At 36.4% G+C, this 15,186-nt stretch overlaps 1 protein-coding gene across 5 annotated transcripts in view; it reads left to right on the forward strand.

Moving 5' to 3' along the window:
- LOC138323423 (uncharacterized) overlaps nucleotides 1-15,186 on the forward strand; it is a 111,191-nt gene that overhangs the window by 52,582 nt on the left and 43,423 nt on the right. For 3 of the 5 annotated variants that reach the window (XR_011208544.1, XM_069268030.1, XM_069268032.1), the window contains 16 exons: nucleotides 47-205; nucleotides 670-861; nucleotides 3,081-3,269; nucleotides 3,690-3,863; nucleotides 4,634-4,753; nucleotides 5,112-5,374; nucleotides 5,507-5,795; nucleotides 6,112-7,437; nucleotides 7,756-7,958; nucleotides 8,423-9,065; nucleotides 10,218-10,420; nucleotides 10,661-11,003; nucleotides 11,409-11,632; nucleotides 12,321-12,842; nucleotides 13,770-14,007; nucleotides 14,913-15,133. Coding sequence is in view for 4 of the 5 variants with exons in the window: in XM_069268030.1 (XP_069124131.1) it covers nucleotides 47-205; nucleotides 670-861; nucleotides 3,081-3,269; nucleotides 3,690-3,863; nucleotides 4,634-4,753; nucleotides 5,112-5,374; nucleotides 5,507-5,795; nucleotides 6,112-7,437; nucleotides 7,756-7,958; nucleotides 8,423-9,065; nucleotides 10,218-10,420; nucleotides 10,661-11,003; nucleotides 11,409-11,632; nucleotides 12,321-12,842; nucleotides 13,770-14,007; nucleotides 14,913-15,133 (5,309 nt within the window). In the remaining variant the exon portion in view is untranslated. The remainder of the gene's footprint in view (nucleotides 1-46; nucleotides 206-669; nucleotides 862-3,080; nucleotides 3,270-3,689; nucleotides 3,864-4,633; nucleotides 4,754-5,111; nucleotides 5,375-5,506; nucleotides 5,796-6,111; nucleotides 7,438-7,755; nucleotides 7,959-8,422; nucleotides 9,066-10,217; nucleotides 10,421-10,660; nucleotides 11,004-11,408; nucleotides 11,633-12,320; nucleotides 12,843-13,769; nucleotides 14,008-14,912; nucleotides 15,134-15,186) is intronic. The other 2 variants (XM_069268034.1, XM_069268033.1) reach the window with 2 other exon arrangements.

The raw sequence follows: 15,186 nt of genomic DNA on the forward strand, positions 1-15,186 counted from the left end.
AAATGTTGTGTAGATATTTGCTCACATTAACATTTCTAACTTACAGATGTAAATGAATGTGACGACAGAAACATCTGTGAACACCATTGCTCCAACTTCGATGGTGGATACAGATGTCAGTGTGACCAAGGCTATACACTCTACACAGGGGAGTACTGGGTCTTCACCAAAAAAGGACTACTGATACCAAATGTGTCCTGTATAGGTACGTAAACCAGACCAGGGGCCCCAGAGAAGGAAGCATCATCTTCTCAATTGACAATACTATACAATAGGTTGAAGCATGCTTAGGTTAAATCATGTTCATAGGACTTTGAATTCTACAGATCTAGACACATACAATACATTTTACTGGTCAAATATTTTGAATTTGATCTCATTGTTTAAAAAACTATAAATTGGTAAGCATACATGTTGGTCAACAATTAAATTTTTAAAATAAAAATTGTCTTAAATAGAAGCTTTAGAAGAATTCTGTTACATCATTAACAAAGTTACTCTAAAAAATTTGTATAATCTTAGATAGGAATGTGTCTTGGTATCATTGCAATATAGAATATATTACTGTATTTAATAAGTTCTGTTTTCTAAAAAGTTTTATTCTAATAAATTGTCTAATTTTAAAAGTTTGTTTAAGACGTGTCTATATGTGAAAATATCCCCTTTTAGTTACATGTCCAGCGTTTGATGTGTCAGAGGTTGGTGAGATGTTGGCAGATTCAATTCTGTTATATGATAGAAGTTACATCGCTGGGACGTATGTGTATGTAAACTGTCCCTGGGGTAGACTGCCGGACTCACCCAGTCCTGTTCAATGCCAGACCAACGGACAGTGGACACAAACCATCACAACCTGTCAATGTAAGAACATACATTATAATCAGTAAACTTTAGCAGTAGCTCTATATGGGGTTTCAAGGTACCAAAATGATGTGGGTAATTGTACAATTTATCATATCAATTAGTTTCACCTTCTGGTGATTGTGACGTCACCAAAATTATGTCAAAACAGGATGTTACAACCACCTGCAGATGGGACTAATTGACAGTAAATCATACTTTATCCACATTGTTTTGTTATCTCGAAACCAACCAGGGCTTTTTTCTATGGTCTCTCAAGGGCCGATATTTTGCCCTATTCAAATGAGATTTAGGCTAGAATTTTTCCAATTTCATTGTTTTTTTCCCAATCTGAAAATGGATGCATCTTGATTTCGTTGAATAAAACACACAGGGAATGCCTTAATGCAAGGAACAAAACATAGAGGTATCTATCATTAAAGAAAAAATAAAGATAATATGCATATGTGATCATTTAATTGTCTTTTACAAAAAATCATTATGTTGATATGCAGATGTTTTTTCCCAAATTCACTCAGGGGCCTTAATTTTCCCAATTTACTTAGAAAAAGCCCTGCCAACATATTCTGTATATCTATTTTATTTAAGTACAGTACAACGCAAGGGCGACACTTAGGTATCACTATGTCGGCGTCGTCGTGTCGGTGTCCGGGAAACGGTTTCCGTGCGATAACTGAAGTATTTATTGTCCAATTTCAACCAAATTTAGTATATAGCTTTATATAAATGAGATCTCAGATGAGTTCGATAATGGTATAAATCCGTCAATATTTGCAAGAGTTACGTGATTTTAAAATCGTCAAAACAGGAAAAATCATTGGTTTCCGCTCGATAACTTAAATATTTATTGTCCAATTTCAACCTAATTTCATAAATTGTTTTATATCAATAAGTTCTCGGATAAGTTTGATAATGGTCAAAATTTGTCAATATTTGCAAGAGTTACGGGACTTTAAAATCGTCAAAACAGAAAAATCCTTGGTTTCCGCTCGATAACTTAAATATTTATCGTCCAATTTCAACCGAATTTCATAAATTGTTTTATATCAATAAGTTCTCAGATAAGTTTGATAATGGTCAAAATTTGTCAATATTTGCAAGAGTTACGGGACTTTAAAATCGTCAAAACAGAAAAATCCTTGGTTTCCGCTCGATAACTTAAATATTTATCGTCCAATTTCAACCAAATTTCATAAATTGTTTTCTATCATTGATATCTGAAATGAGTTCAATAATGGTCAAAATCCATTAATATTTTCAAGAGTTACGGGACTTTAAAATCATCAAAACAGGAAAATCCATGGTTTCCGCTCGATAACTTAAATTTTATTGTCCAATTTCAACCAAATTTCATAAATGGTTTTATATCACTGAGTTCTCGGATGAGTTCGATAATGGTCAAAAAATTTGCAAGAGTTACGGGACTTTAAATCAAAACAGAAAAATCAGTGGTTTCCGCTCGATAACATAAATATGTATCGTCCATTTCAACCAAATTTCATAAATGTTTTATATCATTGAATTTGGATGAGTTCAATAATGGTCAAAATCCATCAATATTTTCAAGAGTTACGGGACTTAAAAATCATCAAAACAGAAAAATCCATGGTTTTTGCTCGATAACTTAAATATTTTTATTGTCCGATTACAACCAAATTTGGTTTGTTGCTTTATATTAATGAGATCTTAGATGGGTTCCATACTGGTCAAAATCTGTCAATATTTGCAAGAGTTACAGGACCTTAAAATAGTCGAAACGTGGCTTCCGCTTGAAAACTTTAGTATTTATTGTCCGATTTCAACCAAATTTGGTATATTGCTTTATATCAATGAGATCTTAGATGGTTTTGATACTTTTCAAAATCCATCAATATTTGCAAGAGTTATGGAACTTGATTACTTCACCTAAATTATTAACAATATTTTCAACTGTAAATAACTATTTTTTGTGATGCTGTGCAGGCGACACATCCACATATTCTGTATATCTATTTTATTTAAGTACAGTACAATAAGAAATACCCACAATGCATTTGCATGTGTATGTATCTATATATAAACCAATGCAGAATATTAGCTTCAAAATTAGTCGAAATTTGATATAGTTACAATTGCCAATCATGAATTATTTCCTCTACAAAATTCAACATCAATACATCATATGTAAGAATTGGATGTGTCAGATAAATATTTTGACTTTGATGGTTTATTGGTTACAGTACAAACCTGCCCAGATCTTACCCCTCCTCTCAATGGACAAGTACATGCCAGTAACAGGACCGCAGGGGCCAATGTCACCTATGAATGTAACCAAGGTTATGAGCCCACAAGTTGTAAGACTAGGTTCTGCCAATGGAGTCCAGATACTGGGGACTTTCAGTGGACTGGAATAGCACCCACTTGTAAAGGTACAGATTTATAATTTTGAAAGTTTTGACATTGTCTGTTGCTCAGGTCTGTCAGTGGTCATAGTGTTCAGCCAATCATTTGGTAGCTAGTTAGATTCTTCCAACAGGCAGCATTTTTATATGGGTCAGAATAACTATTTTGACAAATTTGAAACTATCAGTTGCCTTTTGATTGTGAAGCAAATCTTTTATTTATTGTAGTAAATTCTACTTAATGACTCTGTTATGCCAATGCCATGAAACTGAAAAATATAATACATGTACATATTGTACACTGTTTCTTATGTCCATTCCTTCATATCCTGACCTGCTCTATTAGGATATCCTATGGAGACAGGGACACTTATGTCTCACCTATTGTTTGTTAGTAGTAATAGACACCTACACAGTGTTTCTGATGATTTTGCCTTGATATTACAGCTGTAGACTGTGGACCTCTGTATCACCCTGATAATGGGAAAGTTTTCTATGGATCTACAACCTATCTGGCTGTGGCAACGTACAAGTGCTACTGTGGTTTTCTGTTGTATGGCACGTCTCGTAGGGTTTGTCGTGAGGATGGAGTCTGGGAAGGCCAGAATGCCTTCTGTAATCGTAAGTACAGTCACTGATGGGCATGTTATCACTATATCATTATTTAGTAAAACCTGCCTTAGTGACCACCTCTGTATAAAGACCTCCTGCCTAGTAAGAGTTTGGGTACCAAATGATAAATTTCAACCAAATTTAAAGATGCTCCACCGCCGACAAATGGTATTTTTTTTCACTATCAAAAACAGGAGCAGACGATTTAGTATTTTTCTTCAGTTACAAAAAATACTTACTTTACACCATTACCACCATTGAAAAGTTTGAGCTTCTAATTTTACTTCAAGTTGAGAATATGAAAAATAATTAACTGCATCCCGAAAAAATTCCATGGCAATATATCCTATATGGAATGAAGTACTGATTGTGCATGCATCAAAGGCGAAATAAATTATATTAATTTTTGTGTTAATTAGGCATATATATATATATACGATTAAACACCAATTATTGTTCAAATGATGAATATCATTTATGCTCTGTCGGCGGTGGAGCATCTTTAATGTATAAAACCAGTTTTTCTTTATTCCTTAGGTGGTCATTTTAGACAGATTGACCTTATATTTTTATCTTTTTACAGAATGATGCTGATAATTAAATGAGGATGTTCTTACACATCTCCTGTTGGTATTTACTTATATTGTTCATAAAGGAAATTTAATCTTTTTGTATTCTATTAGTTTACATTTTAAGGCTGATTTTGGTCATGCAAAATATGGTTTTATCTATTTGATACTGTTTGTCATTTAAATCTTTGATACTGTTTGTTGTTTTAGCCCTATCCTGTTCAGTTCCTGCCTCCCCTCTTTACGGGTCTGTGGCCCAGGGTGTTCCCCCATACATCAAGGATTCCACGCTGGCCTTCACCTGTACTCCTCCTGGGTACACACTGACAGGTAAAACTTCTACTGTAACAAGGAGACAAATAAATCAATCTATCAGTTTGGCTGAATAACCAATTCATTTCCTCTGGTGTCTGGAAAATAGAAAATTGCACTAGTGTTTATAAAGGTATAGGTATGGTTAGAATTTCTGTGCATAAAAGTATGCTAGAACCTTAGTCATTACATCAGAATGAGTTATACACATTTGTTATGTTAAATTGTATACAAAATTTTTAACCAGTGGAAAGTATAAAAGATCTGTATTCAAGGTCAACGATGTCAAATAATTATCATAAATAATTGAAATAAATTCACCTACATAAAATTATTACTAATAAGGCTCCAACAAGGTTTACCATTTGTTATACAGACCAGGGAAGTTTACAGTGCAGGGTTCGTGTGACTCAAACAGAGAAAGAGCCTGTTCATCTACAACTGGAGGTGTCGGGGCTGTACCATGTGGAGGACGGTGTAGATATACCAGAGCGTTGCCTTCAACTGTTCTCTAACGATGCCAACATTAAGTTATGGAGGGCACGTCTACACCTTAAAACTGAAGCATGTCCTCATTTAAACTCTCACTTTGACCTGGGTATCAGCAGCGATCATAGTGTTGTCAGAGTGAACAGTACGGTAAGTCTCGTTAGCTACCTGTGTTTCTTTACCTATATATGTCCCCTATAAATTAGAAAATCATAATTAACCTGTTTATATCACCTGTCTACAAGAACACTCTAAAGCTAAATCTACCTCTTAATATTACAGACAATTCGAATGAATGCCAGATTACAGATCTTGCGAATAAGCATGTCGGATACAAGTCTGAAGGACTCTGCCTGTGACTGTGGTAGCAGAATAGATCAAACATTAGCCACATCCAGGTCCTTTATCAGTGTCCTTCAGGCGACCTCCTGTCCACAAGTTACCCTGAACCCGCCCTACCTTGTCACTAGAGCCAAGTCGTGGTCATGTGATCCAGGCTACAGTATTCACTCCTCAGACACAGTAGATGTCTGTGATTCTGGATATACCCCACGCTGTCTAGAGGACCTAGGTAAGATCATCCGTGATTATATAATTATGTATTTGGGTTTAGGATACATTTATTGTTGAACTTTCTTTGAAAAAATTGAAATTGTCACAATAGAAGTAATGCATTAGTCACTGGCATACTTTATGTTTTCAACTTCATTTTAGTCTAAGACGCAGATTTATTACTAGGAGAAATACAGTGGTGCTACTGTCTAAGTTTCTTTTGGTTTAACATGACTATGAAGTATTTTACCAAAACCAAAGAACTACAGCAGTTAAATATGAAAAGGTGTCTGAAGCTTGATAAATGTTTTAACATCTAATTTGGTTTGTTTCAGACTGTATTGTTGATGATAGCCAGATTAGTACGACAGTCCTACCCAGTACAGATATGACAGTGCCTACCTCAACAGACGGACAATCTACAGAAACTACCCAACAGCCTACATCTGTGACAGAAACTTCGACTGTTCATCAGTCCTCCACAGAATCAACCATAGCCTCAACATCAAGCACCACCTCTCGACCAGAGACCACAGAAACAACTACAAAATCAGGTACAACCCTTCCTACTCTTGGTTATAGTACGACCAGGCCTACTACCCAGCCCACCGCCCAGTCTACTACTCAGCCTGCAACCCACTCTACTACTCATCCTCAGTCTACAACCCTATATACAACTATAGAGGGAACTACTTACCAACCTACAACCCAGTCTACTACCCAGTCAACTACTCAATCTACTACTCAACCAACAACTTCAGGGGAGACTACTTTCCAACCTACATCTCAGCCTACAACCCAACCCACCACTCCAAGGGATACAACTACCCTTCCTTCAACCAAATCTACTTTTCAACCTACTACTACAACAATTACCCAACCTACAACCCCAGGGGAGACAACTACCCAACCTACAACCCCAGGGGAGACAACTTCCCAACCTACAACCCCAGGGACAACAAGTACTCAGTTTTCTACTACAGTGGGAACAATTACACCACCTACCACAACAGAGAAAACAACTACCCCACCTACCACTACATGGGAGACAACTACTCCACCTACCACTACAGGGGAGACAACTACCCCACCTACCACTACAGAGGAGACAACTACCCCACCTACCACTACAGAGGAGACAACTATCCCACCTAACATTACAGAGGAGACAACTACCCAACCTACCACTACAGGGGAGACAACTACTCGGCCTACTACTCCAGGGGAGACAACTACTCAGCCTATCACAACAGGGGAGACAACTACTCAATCTACTACTCCTGGGGAGACAACTACTCAACCGACCACAACAGGGGAGACAACTACTCTACCTACAATAACAGGAGAGACAACTACTCAGCCAACTACTCCAAGAGACACTACAACTTTACCTATCACAACAGGGGAGACAACTACTCCACCTACCACAACAGGAGAGACAACTACTCAATCTACTACTCCAGGGGAGACAACTACTCAACCTACTACTCCAGGGGAGACAACTACTCAACCTACTACTCCAGGGGCGACAACTACTCAACCTACCACTACAGGGGAGACAACTACCCAACCTACAACTACAGGGGAGACAACTATTCAATCAACTACTCCAGAGACAACTTCTTCCACCTCTTACCAAACCAGTACAGAGGGACCACAAAGTAAATAATTTGCATTTTCTTTTTGATAATTTCTTTTTAAACTAATGATTCTGTGTTAATCAAACATATGTTACTCATAAACATCTAGAAATTCTTATTAATTTGTTATTTTTATAGTGATTGTAAGCAATACGTCGTAATGTCTATTTTTTTGAAACATGAAGTACTGGATCTTTATAAATATAGAGAAGGTAACTTTTTCCAGAACCTCAACACAAAACTATCTTCCTCATTCTTACATGCATTAACATGACATTACTACTTAATAGTGTAAGATTGTATAAGACAATTTTCTCCAGTGTTAGTAACTCTTTGCAGCTGTTCCCAGTAAGTTCTTCATTGGATACTCAGTTGAGTTCAGGAGCCAGGTTTCAAATAACGTGTCCTGTTTACACAATGCTGTGCTTGAGTTAGATCTTCAAATCATGCGCGATACACGTGGGGAAATGACAAAGACAAAATCCTGTAAACTTGTTACATTGGAGGGTGTACCTCATTATCACCTGAACTCTACATCCCAGGTAAATATTCCTCTGGTATATTATCATCTGGTACATATTCATTTGTTATGTTGAGGTAAATAAGACAAGAAGTTACTTTAGTCTTGTTTATTGCAGCACATGGTATCAGTTACTTTCCAGACAAAACAGAACTTTCCCACAGTATTCTGACAGTACTCGAGCATTGTTAGGATATGCTTCATAACTACAATCATGATCAGAGCTCATCCTGTCTTTAAATCTTTAAATCAAAGACTACACCAATCCATTTTGAAATTTCATGGGTGAATGAGTAAAGATATAGCTTCATTGCTTTATACTGTTGATGAAGATGCAAAACCCAGATATTGTTTGTTATGTAACTTTAAATGGAACCATTGTCATATTTGCTGAAATATCCAGGTGTGCAACACAGGCTCTTTGGACCTATTGTTTTTTTATGCAACAAAAAAATAGATTGACATTTTACAATTCTTTTTTCTCAGATCACAGTTTTGGCTGTTATGCGGTTCCATCTTACTAGTACCAGTGTCAGTGCCGTGGAACAGTGTGGTAGAGACATATATAACTATATCACAGACAAACTAGTCAACTCCCTGCACGAATTCACTCGGTGTTCAGTAACCACTGCACACCTGGTCGGTACAGGCTGGTATGACTGGGTGTGTGAGACTGACTATATACTCAGCGACGATAAAACTACCTGTACTAAGTGTACTAGCTGTGCCACGACCACCAGTCCAACTAGTACAACTACCATACCATCAAGTGCTGGTACTACAACCATGGTACCAGCTGTTACTACAACAGGTCAAGTCACTACAACCAGAGTATCGTCACAACCAACCAGTACCACAGCCACTAGTCGGACAATGAGCGTTCCTACAGTCCCAGTCACTACTACATCTAGTCCTACAGAGCTAACGTCTACCGCAACATCTACTGAATCTTCCAAACAGACAGTAGTCACATCACCAGCCACAGCGGACTCTACTACTTCTGATTCTGTGACCAGTTCTACCATAACATCACAGACATTACCTGATGCTACCTCAACTATATCTAGTCCTACAACCACTCAGCCTTCCTCGATAGCTCCTCCACCTCCCCCTCCAACTCAACCACCCAGTACGTGTCTGATATTTAGTACATGTAATCTTAACCTATCAATATATGTTTGTACTCTTACATTTATACTCAACCACCCGGTATTTCTAAGGCTCAAGAATAGTGCACGAAACTCGAAAAACTCATATGGGGCAAATCAGTGCTCAGTGTTACTCTTAAGTCTAAGATATGTACACAAGACAGGGGAACTACCAAGTCCAGACATAAGTATTCGGACATGTCATATTTTTACTATATGTGTCATACATTTTGATTAATTTTTAATTTACTATCATGATTTTTTTTTAAACAGAGTTTCTTCAATTTCAAAAGTTTGTAGAACACTACCTTTACTTTCTTCAGATATGTTTGAAGTATTTCTCCTTTATTTGGTTTTAATGAAATAGATGATTACATGAAATGTAACAAAACTTACATGAATTTGTTCTTGTTCTTATATTATAATTCCATTGACAAAATTTATAAAAATGTAACATATGATATCTTTTGAAATGAGCCATAGACATTTATGCAAATATCATCTATAGATTCTGCAGATTTTTGTCGAGATTCACACAAGATTTTAAGGAGAATTTGTCAAAAAACAAAAGTAAATTTGTGTCCGAATATTGATGTCTGGTCTTTGGACATTGTTTATACTTCACATGGTTATCTTATGATTATGGTGCATACCTTTGGTACGTAAAGACAGCTAAGAGCCAATATTTTCAAACTAACCACAAAAGAATAACATGGTAAATATACCTTGGACTGAGAATAAGGTCATCACCTTTAACAAATGTTTCCTCAAAGATCATGGAGAGTATGATGAAATACTCTCGCGAAAATGTCCATTTTGTTACAGACATTTTAGAAAAGCAATTGTGCTCATGGTCTATAACCGTACACCAAGATATATCATTCGTGATGTCAGAGATTTACTGGCCAGCCTTAGACATGCCTTATAAATGGGGGAACCAACATAAAATTTGCTGACATTGTCTCTTTTTCTTGTTCTAGTATCATGTAATAAATGATCTTGTTGTATGGGAAGTTTGCCAAGTGAGAAGGTTTTAATAAGGATAGACAAAAGTGTTTTGATTATGAAATATTTTACGTTAAGTTGTATAAATCTTTTCCAAGTTTGTAGTTGTATTTGATGTTTTACACCAGTGCGCTCCCACCTGGCATTGTACTACCAGGCCATGCTGACCGGTAACCAGATTGACCAGGACGAGTGTAGGACGACCCTTCAGGCTGCTGTTAACCAATCTATTGCTAACGTTTACGCCAGGCTGTCACAGCAATTGACCACATACAAGCTGTGTAGGGAGGTGACCTCGCCCATCTACCTCGTCTCCCTCACAGTCGCCCAGGTATATTTTATAAACATCAATGTGTTTACTATCAAATGTATTCAAATTGCTGATCTTAACCTAAAGGTTCAAAGACCTTAAATTTTTAATCACTTGATATCTATAAAATATACAACATTTGATTTCATCTGATAAACAAAGATTTTCCACATAATGTTCAAAGATGTGTTTATTTCTTTTCCAAAAAAAAATTTATATATGAGTTTTCATTTAATCATAGATTTTCCCTTAATTTTGTAGGCCCAGCTCACCATCATTCCTGCATTCCTGCTAACAAGTGGTGTATCAACAGTTGATAACAATGCTATTGAATCATGTGCCAATGCAGGTCTGCAGACATACATTGAAGAAAAACTAAAAAATGAAATAGAAAATGAAATTCAGCAGATATCAGGCACGTGTGCCGGCGTATCACTAACTGATCCTTGGTTTGACAGAAGTGAGTGGGAATGTTTCCTGGGCTATGAGATAGATACCACAAGGACATTGTGTACCTACTGTCCAGACTGTACAGAGGCGACCACAAGTACAACCGTGGCCACCACAGCTCCCACGGTACCTACCACCACATTACCAAACCCAGGTAATTCATAATCTCTAATACAAGGGGGGCCCCAGCCAGCTTGCCTTGTGTTCTTGTTTCTTCTGCTCAATTGATGAAATTATTTAAAACTTCTTGATTCTGTATTTCTGTCTGTAATGTTGAAATATAGAAATTTGTGTATTGATATCCCTGCCTTATGCATTATGTAGTAAGCTATTTCTCTGACAAGTACAATATACATGTAGTGTTCTTAGACACAATCAGCTTATTCATAGCTAAAGCCAATCTAGCAGATATGCTTATAACTATATTGAAGCTTCAAGCACACATGGCTTATGCTTTCATGTTTGTTGCGAAATTTGTATATGACAGATTGCTTGCTTGCAGAATACAGAGCTCACAAATTAATGTATTGTGCCACTGTTTATGCTGTTTGTCCATCAGGAGTCATCCCGTATTATGTGATTGTTATGGAGACGGAAATCATCAGCACTGGCATCCTCAACTTCACCTGTATCCCACTGCTCAAGATAGCGATAGAGGAAGCCGTACAAAACACAAGTGATGAAATCCAAACGGGTGTGGAGTTTGAGAAAACTATGTGTAGCTATGCTTCCAATTTACTCATCATGAAGACCAATGGCAAAATTACCATTCTAGATAAAATGGTAAGTTAATTATTGTAAAAATTCCCAGATCGTGGTTGTTAATCCTTTGTTGCCAGTCTAAAAGTAGTACATTTGTAATTAAAACACTTAGAACTTATTAACATTTTAATTTTAAACAAAAGCTTGAATATGTTTGTTATTTTTGTTTTATCATCATGAGTCATAGTACAAAGCGCACAAATTAATGATAGCATTAGTTTAGTAAATTAAAATTTTTAAAACTTTTATGATATCAAGATTATACCGTAAAAACAATACTTTAATTTCTTTTAAAATTATTATGAGGACATAAAAATATGGTAGTTTTAGTGTAACACAGTTTGGAAGACTGCCTCTGTTCCATGTCGATAATAATAAAACAACATATTATGCTAATAAACAACATGTTATGCTAATAAACAACATGTTATGCTAATAAACAACATGTTATGCTAATAAACAACATGTTATGCTAATAGAATAACACTTTATGCTAATGAACATTTATGCAGATAAATATTTCATGCCAAAAAAATAAATGTTATATGCTAATAGAACAACCTTAGATTTTAACTTTTCCTGCTGAAAAATATTGTGAGTACAACTAACACTTTCATTTTGTTGTTAGCCAGTTTTTAGACCTTTTTGCTTATTTAGTTTGTTGTTTTCATCGTTCATGCATGACGTTTTGTGTTTACTCACATTTCAGTTGACCTTTACTGTGCCCTTTGCCATGCAGAGCTTCACGGCCAGTGATGCTAATGTTGAGAATTGTGCCAACAATGAAATCATCCCCCAACTGAACCAGATATTCGAGACAAACCTCAACACTAGACTATTGGAGCTGGACGGGATCTGTGGTGTGCTACAGATACACAGATTCCATATCATTGAGTCGACTTGGGAATGTGAGGAAGGTTACTCTGTATCAGAGACGTCAGGAACTCATGTGTGTATAGAGAACTCACCACCTACTGAAGCAACATCAACAGTGTCAATGACGTCCGTGACAACACCCCAGACAGACTACAGCTCAATACTACGTCTTATCCCCGTCTACATGGCATTTCTGTCTGTAAACATTCAGATCCCGACAACACCAACCACTGCCTGTAACTCAGAGTTTGTTGAATTTACTGGCAACTGGTTAAAGCGTAACATCTCCAACTGGTGTCCTGCCATGACTGGTAACGTCTCAGATGATTCCTTCTTGGTTATTGCACATACTAAGGTAAAGAACTGTAGAACGATAAATGTTCAAATACTTTTCCTTGACAAAGGTATTCCTTAACAGTTTCTCCATGAAACTGTAACCTAAACTTAAAAGTCAAACCTGGTTTTCTTGAAGTCATCAAAACGGTAGTAAAATTGATTAATGGATTTTAATGTTACAGTATTTAATTTGAGTTTAACTTGGACCAACAAATTTCTTTAAATCTAACAGGGTTTTGCATTATTAACTCTTTCTGTACCGTTGTCATATACAGATGACAGAAAAACGTGGTATCTCATCCCGTCGAATACAGATGACAAGGCACTTGGTGTGAACTGATTTAGGATTTGTTATGTCCAGCAGACAACATATGAGTTACACAATAAAATTTTATGAAAAAACTACTTCCTCGGTTTGTAACAAAATTTTTATAGGAAAAATGTTCTTATTTTCTATCATGCGACCCAGCTAGCTTGTATATTTCCCGCGATATGCTCCGATTGTCATCACCAATGTAAACAACATGGTGACGATCTCAATCATTCAACTGTCAGTAAAATACAAACCTGGGAAAAATAAAGATATCTATGTTATCAAACAAATTTGTGAAGGCCACGAACATTGGTTCTCGATTTTCAAGATTATATCAACATAATTCAACCTCGTCAGAACACACAATAAACACACGGCCATATTTTACAAATGTCCGGGAAGGAGCTTAATAATGACTTTCAGTCCGGAACTCAGTCCTTAGTTACGGTACGGAAAGAGTTAAATGACTTTGAAAGGCTAAATTGTAAATAAATCATGTTTTCCTTTTTGAAATTCATTGTGCAATTATGATCTTTCCAGACATTTTAGATCATTATCACCCAATATTTTATACCAATTGAAGGTTTTGTGTATTTAAGCAATACTGAATTGTTAATGTTTTCTGATTTGTAGATCAGTATCAACTTTACCCTGGAGATATCGGCTGTCTCTATCAATGTAACCAAGGAGAATCTGAGTATGTGCGGGGGAATGGTAGTCAGTGACTTCCTCACATTCTTCAACCAGACACGACTTACACTGCCCACATGTGGCAGTCTCCTCGTTGAGTCATCCAGATACCTTGGTCTCGAGTTTGGTTGTAGCCATGAACTGGACTTCCAGGAAAATTATTTCTACTGTCTGTCATCTGGTAGGATTTTAAAATCAAACATTAAAAATCAAGTACAGTGGAACTTGGTTGATACAAACTCGGATAATTCGACAACCCGGCTTAATACGAAGTACTTTGACGGTCCTGGACGAACTCCCTCTTTATCTTTGTTTAAAGAACTCGGATAATTCGAATTCGGAAAATCGAAGAACTCGCATAATACGAAGTTAATTTTGGGTCCGAATGACAAAAATCATTCATAACATGTTCTTATAACTCGAAATGAGATTTTTTGGACAATGAGATTGCCGAAAATGCCGATTTCTTTTGCATAAATCTGCCGTAGAACGGCATTTCAGAATATATATCTAGGTTTTCTTGCTATAATTTGCAACTACCATCGGCGATTTTGACATCTTTCTTGTTCACATCGTTTTACGACATAACACTAGTCTATATATACCAAGTAAAGTGATAGTTAGTAAACATGAGAACTCGCTTAATTCGAACACTCAGATAACTCTGTCCCTTCGAGTTCGTATTAACCAAGTTCCACTGTATATCAGGGTTAGAAATACTGTATTATTTCTGTGTAGGTTAATTACCGGTACATTATTTTGGTTGGTACATCATATACTATATAGATAACTCTCTGGGCATGCTCAAGTTCAAGGGTGTTTATTTACATTATTACAAGGTACTTATGTTGAAGTTAGATTCAATCAACATGTTTAACCATATTTGATTTTTCTTGATGTCAATATTTGGATATATCATGACTGGTTGTGCAATTGTTGTAATTCCTTGCTGTTACATTATCGCTGGTTTTAAGTTGTTGTTTCACTTTCAATAAATATATCTAGGATATTTATCAGAGTTTTGTGTTTGCTGTTTCCTGATGTCCATAAGTATGATATAACAAATTACATGATTGTTGTTTGCAGCGACGTCTGTAGGATACATTATGACAGGCGAGGTCGGGTATACCTGGGATGTTGGTGGGGGGGAGGAATGTCTCAATAATCTGATGCAGGAAATATCCTACGAAATTGGTGTATTCCTCAAAAACATCTCCAGAGAAATCAATAGCACATCTCTCTGTACTCCAGATGTTTTGTTGTCTGTTCGTCAACAGAATGCATCAACAAGAAGCATGTATGATAGGGTAAGTAAACAGTTACTAAGCTTTTCATTTTTTTATCTTGTGCATATTGCAAT

The sequence above is a fragment of the Argopecten irradians genome, chromosome 5 (assembly GCF_041381155.1).
Source record: "Argopecten irradians isolate NY chromosome 5, Ai_NY, whole genome shotgun sequence".
NCBI lineage: Eukaryota > Metazoa > Mollusca > Bivalvia > Pectinida > Pectinidae > Argopecten > Argopecten irradians.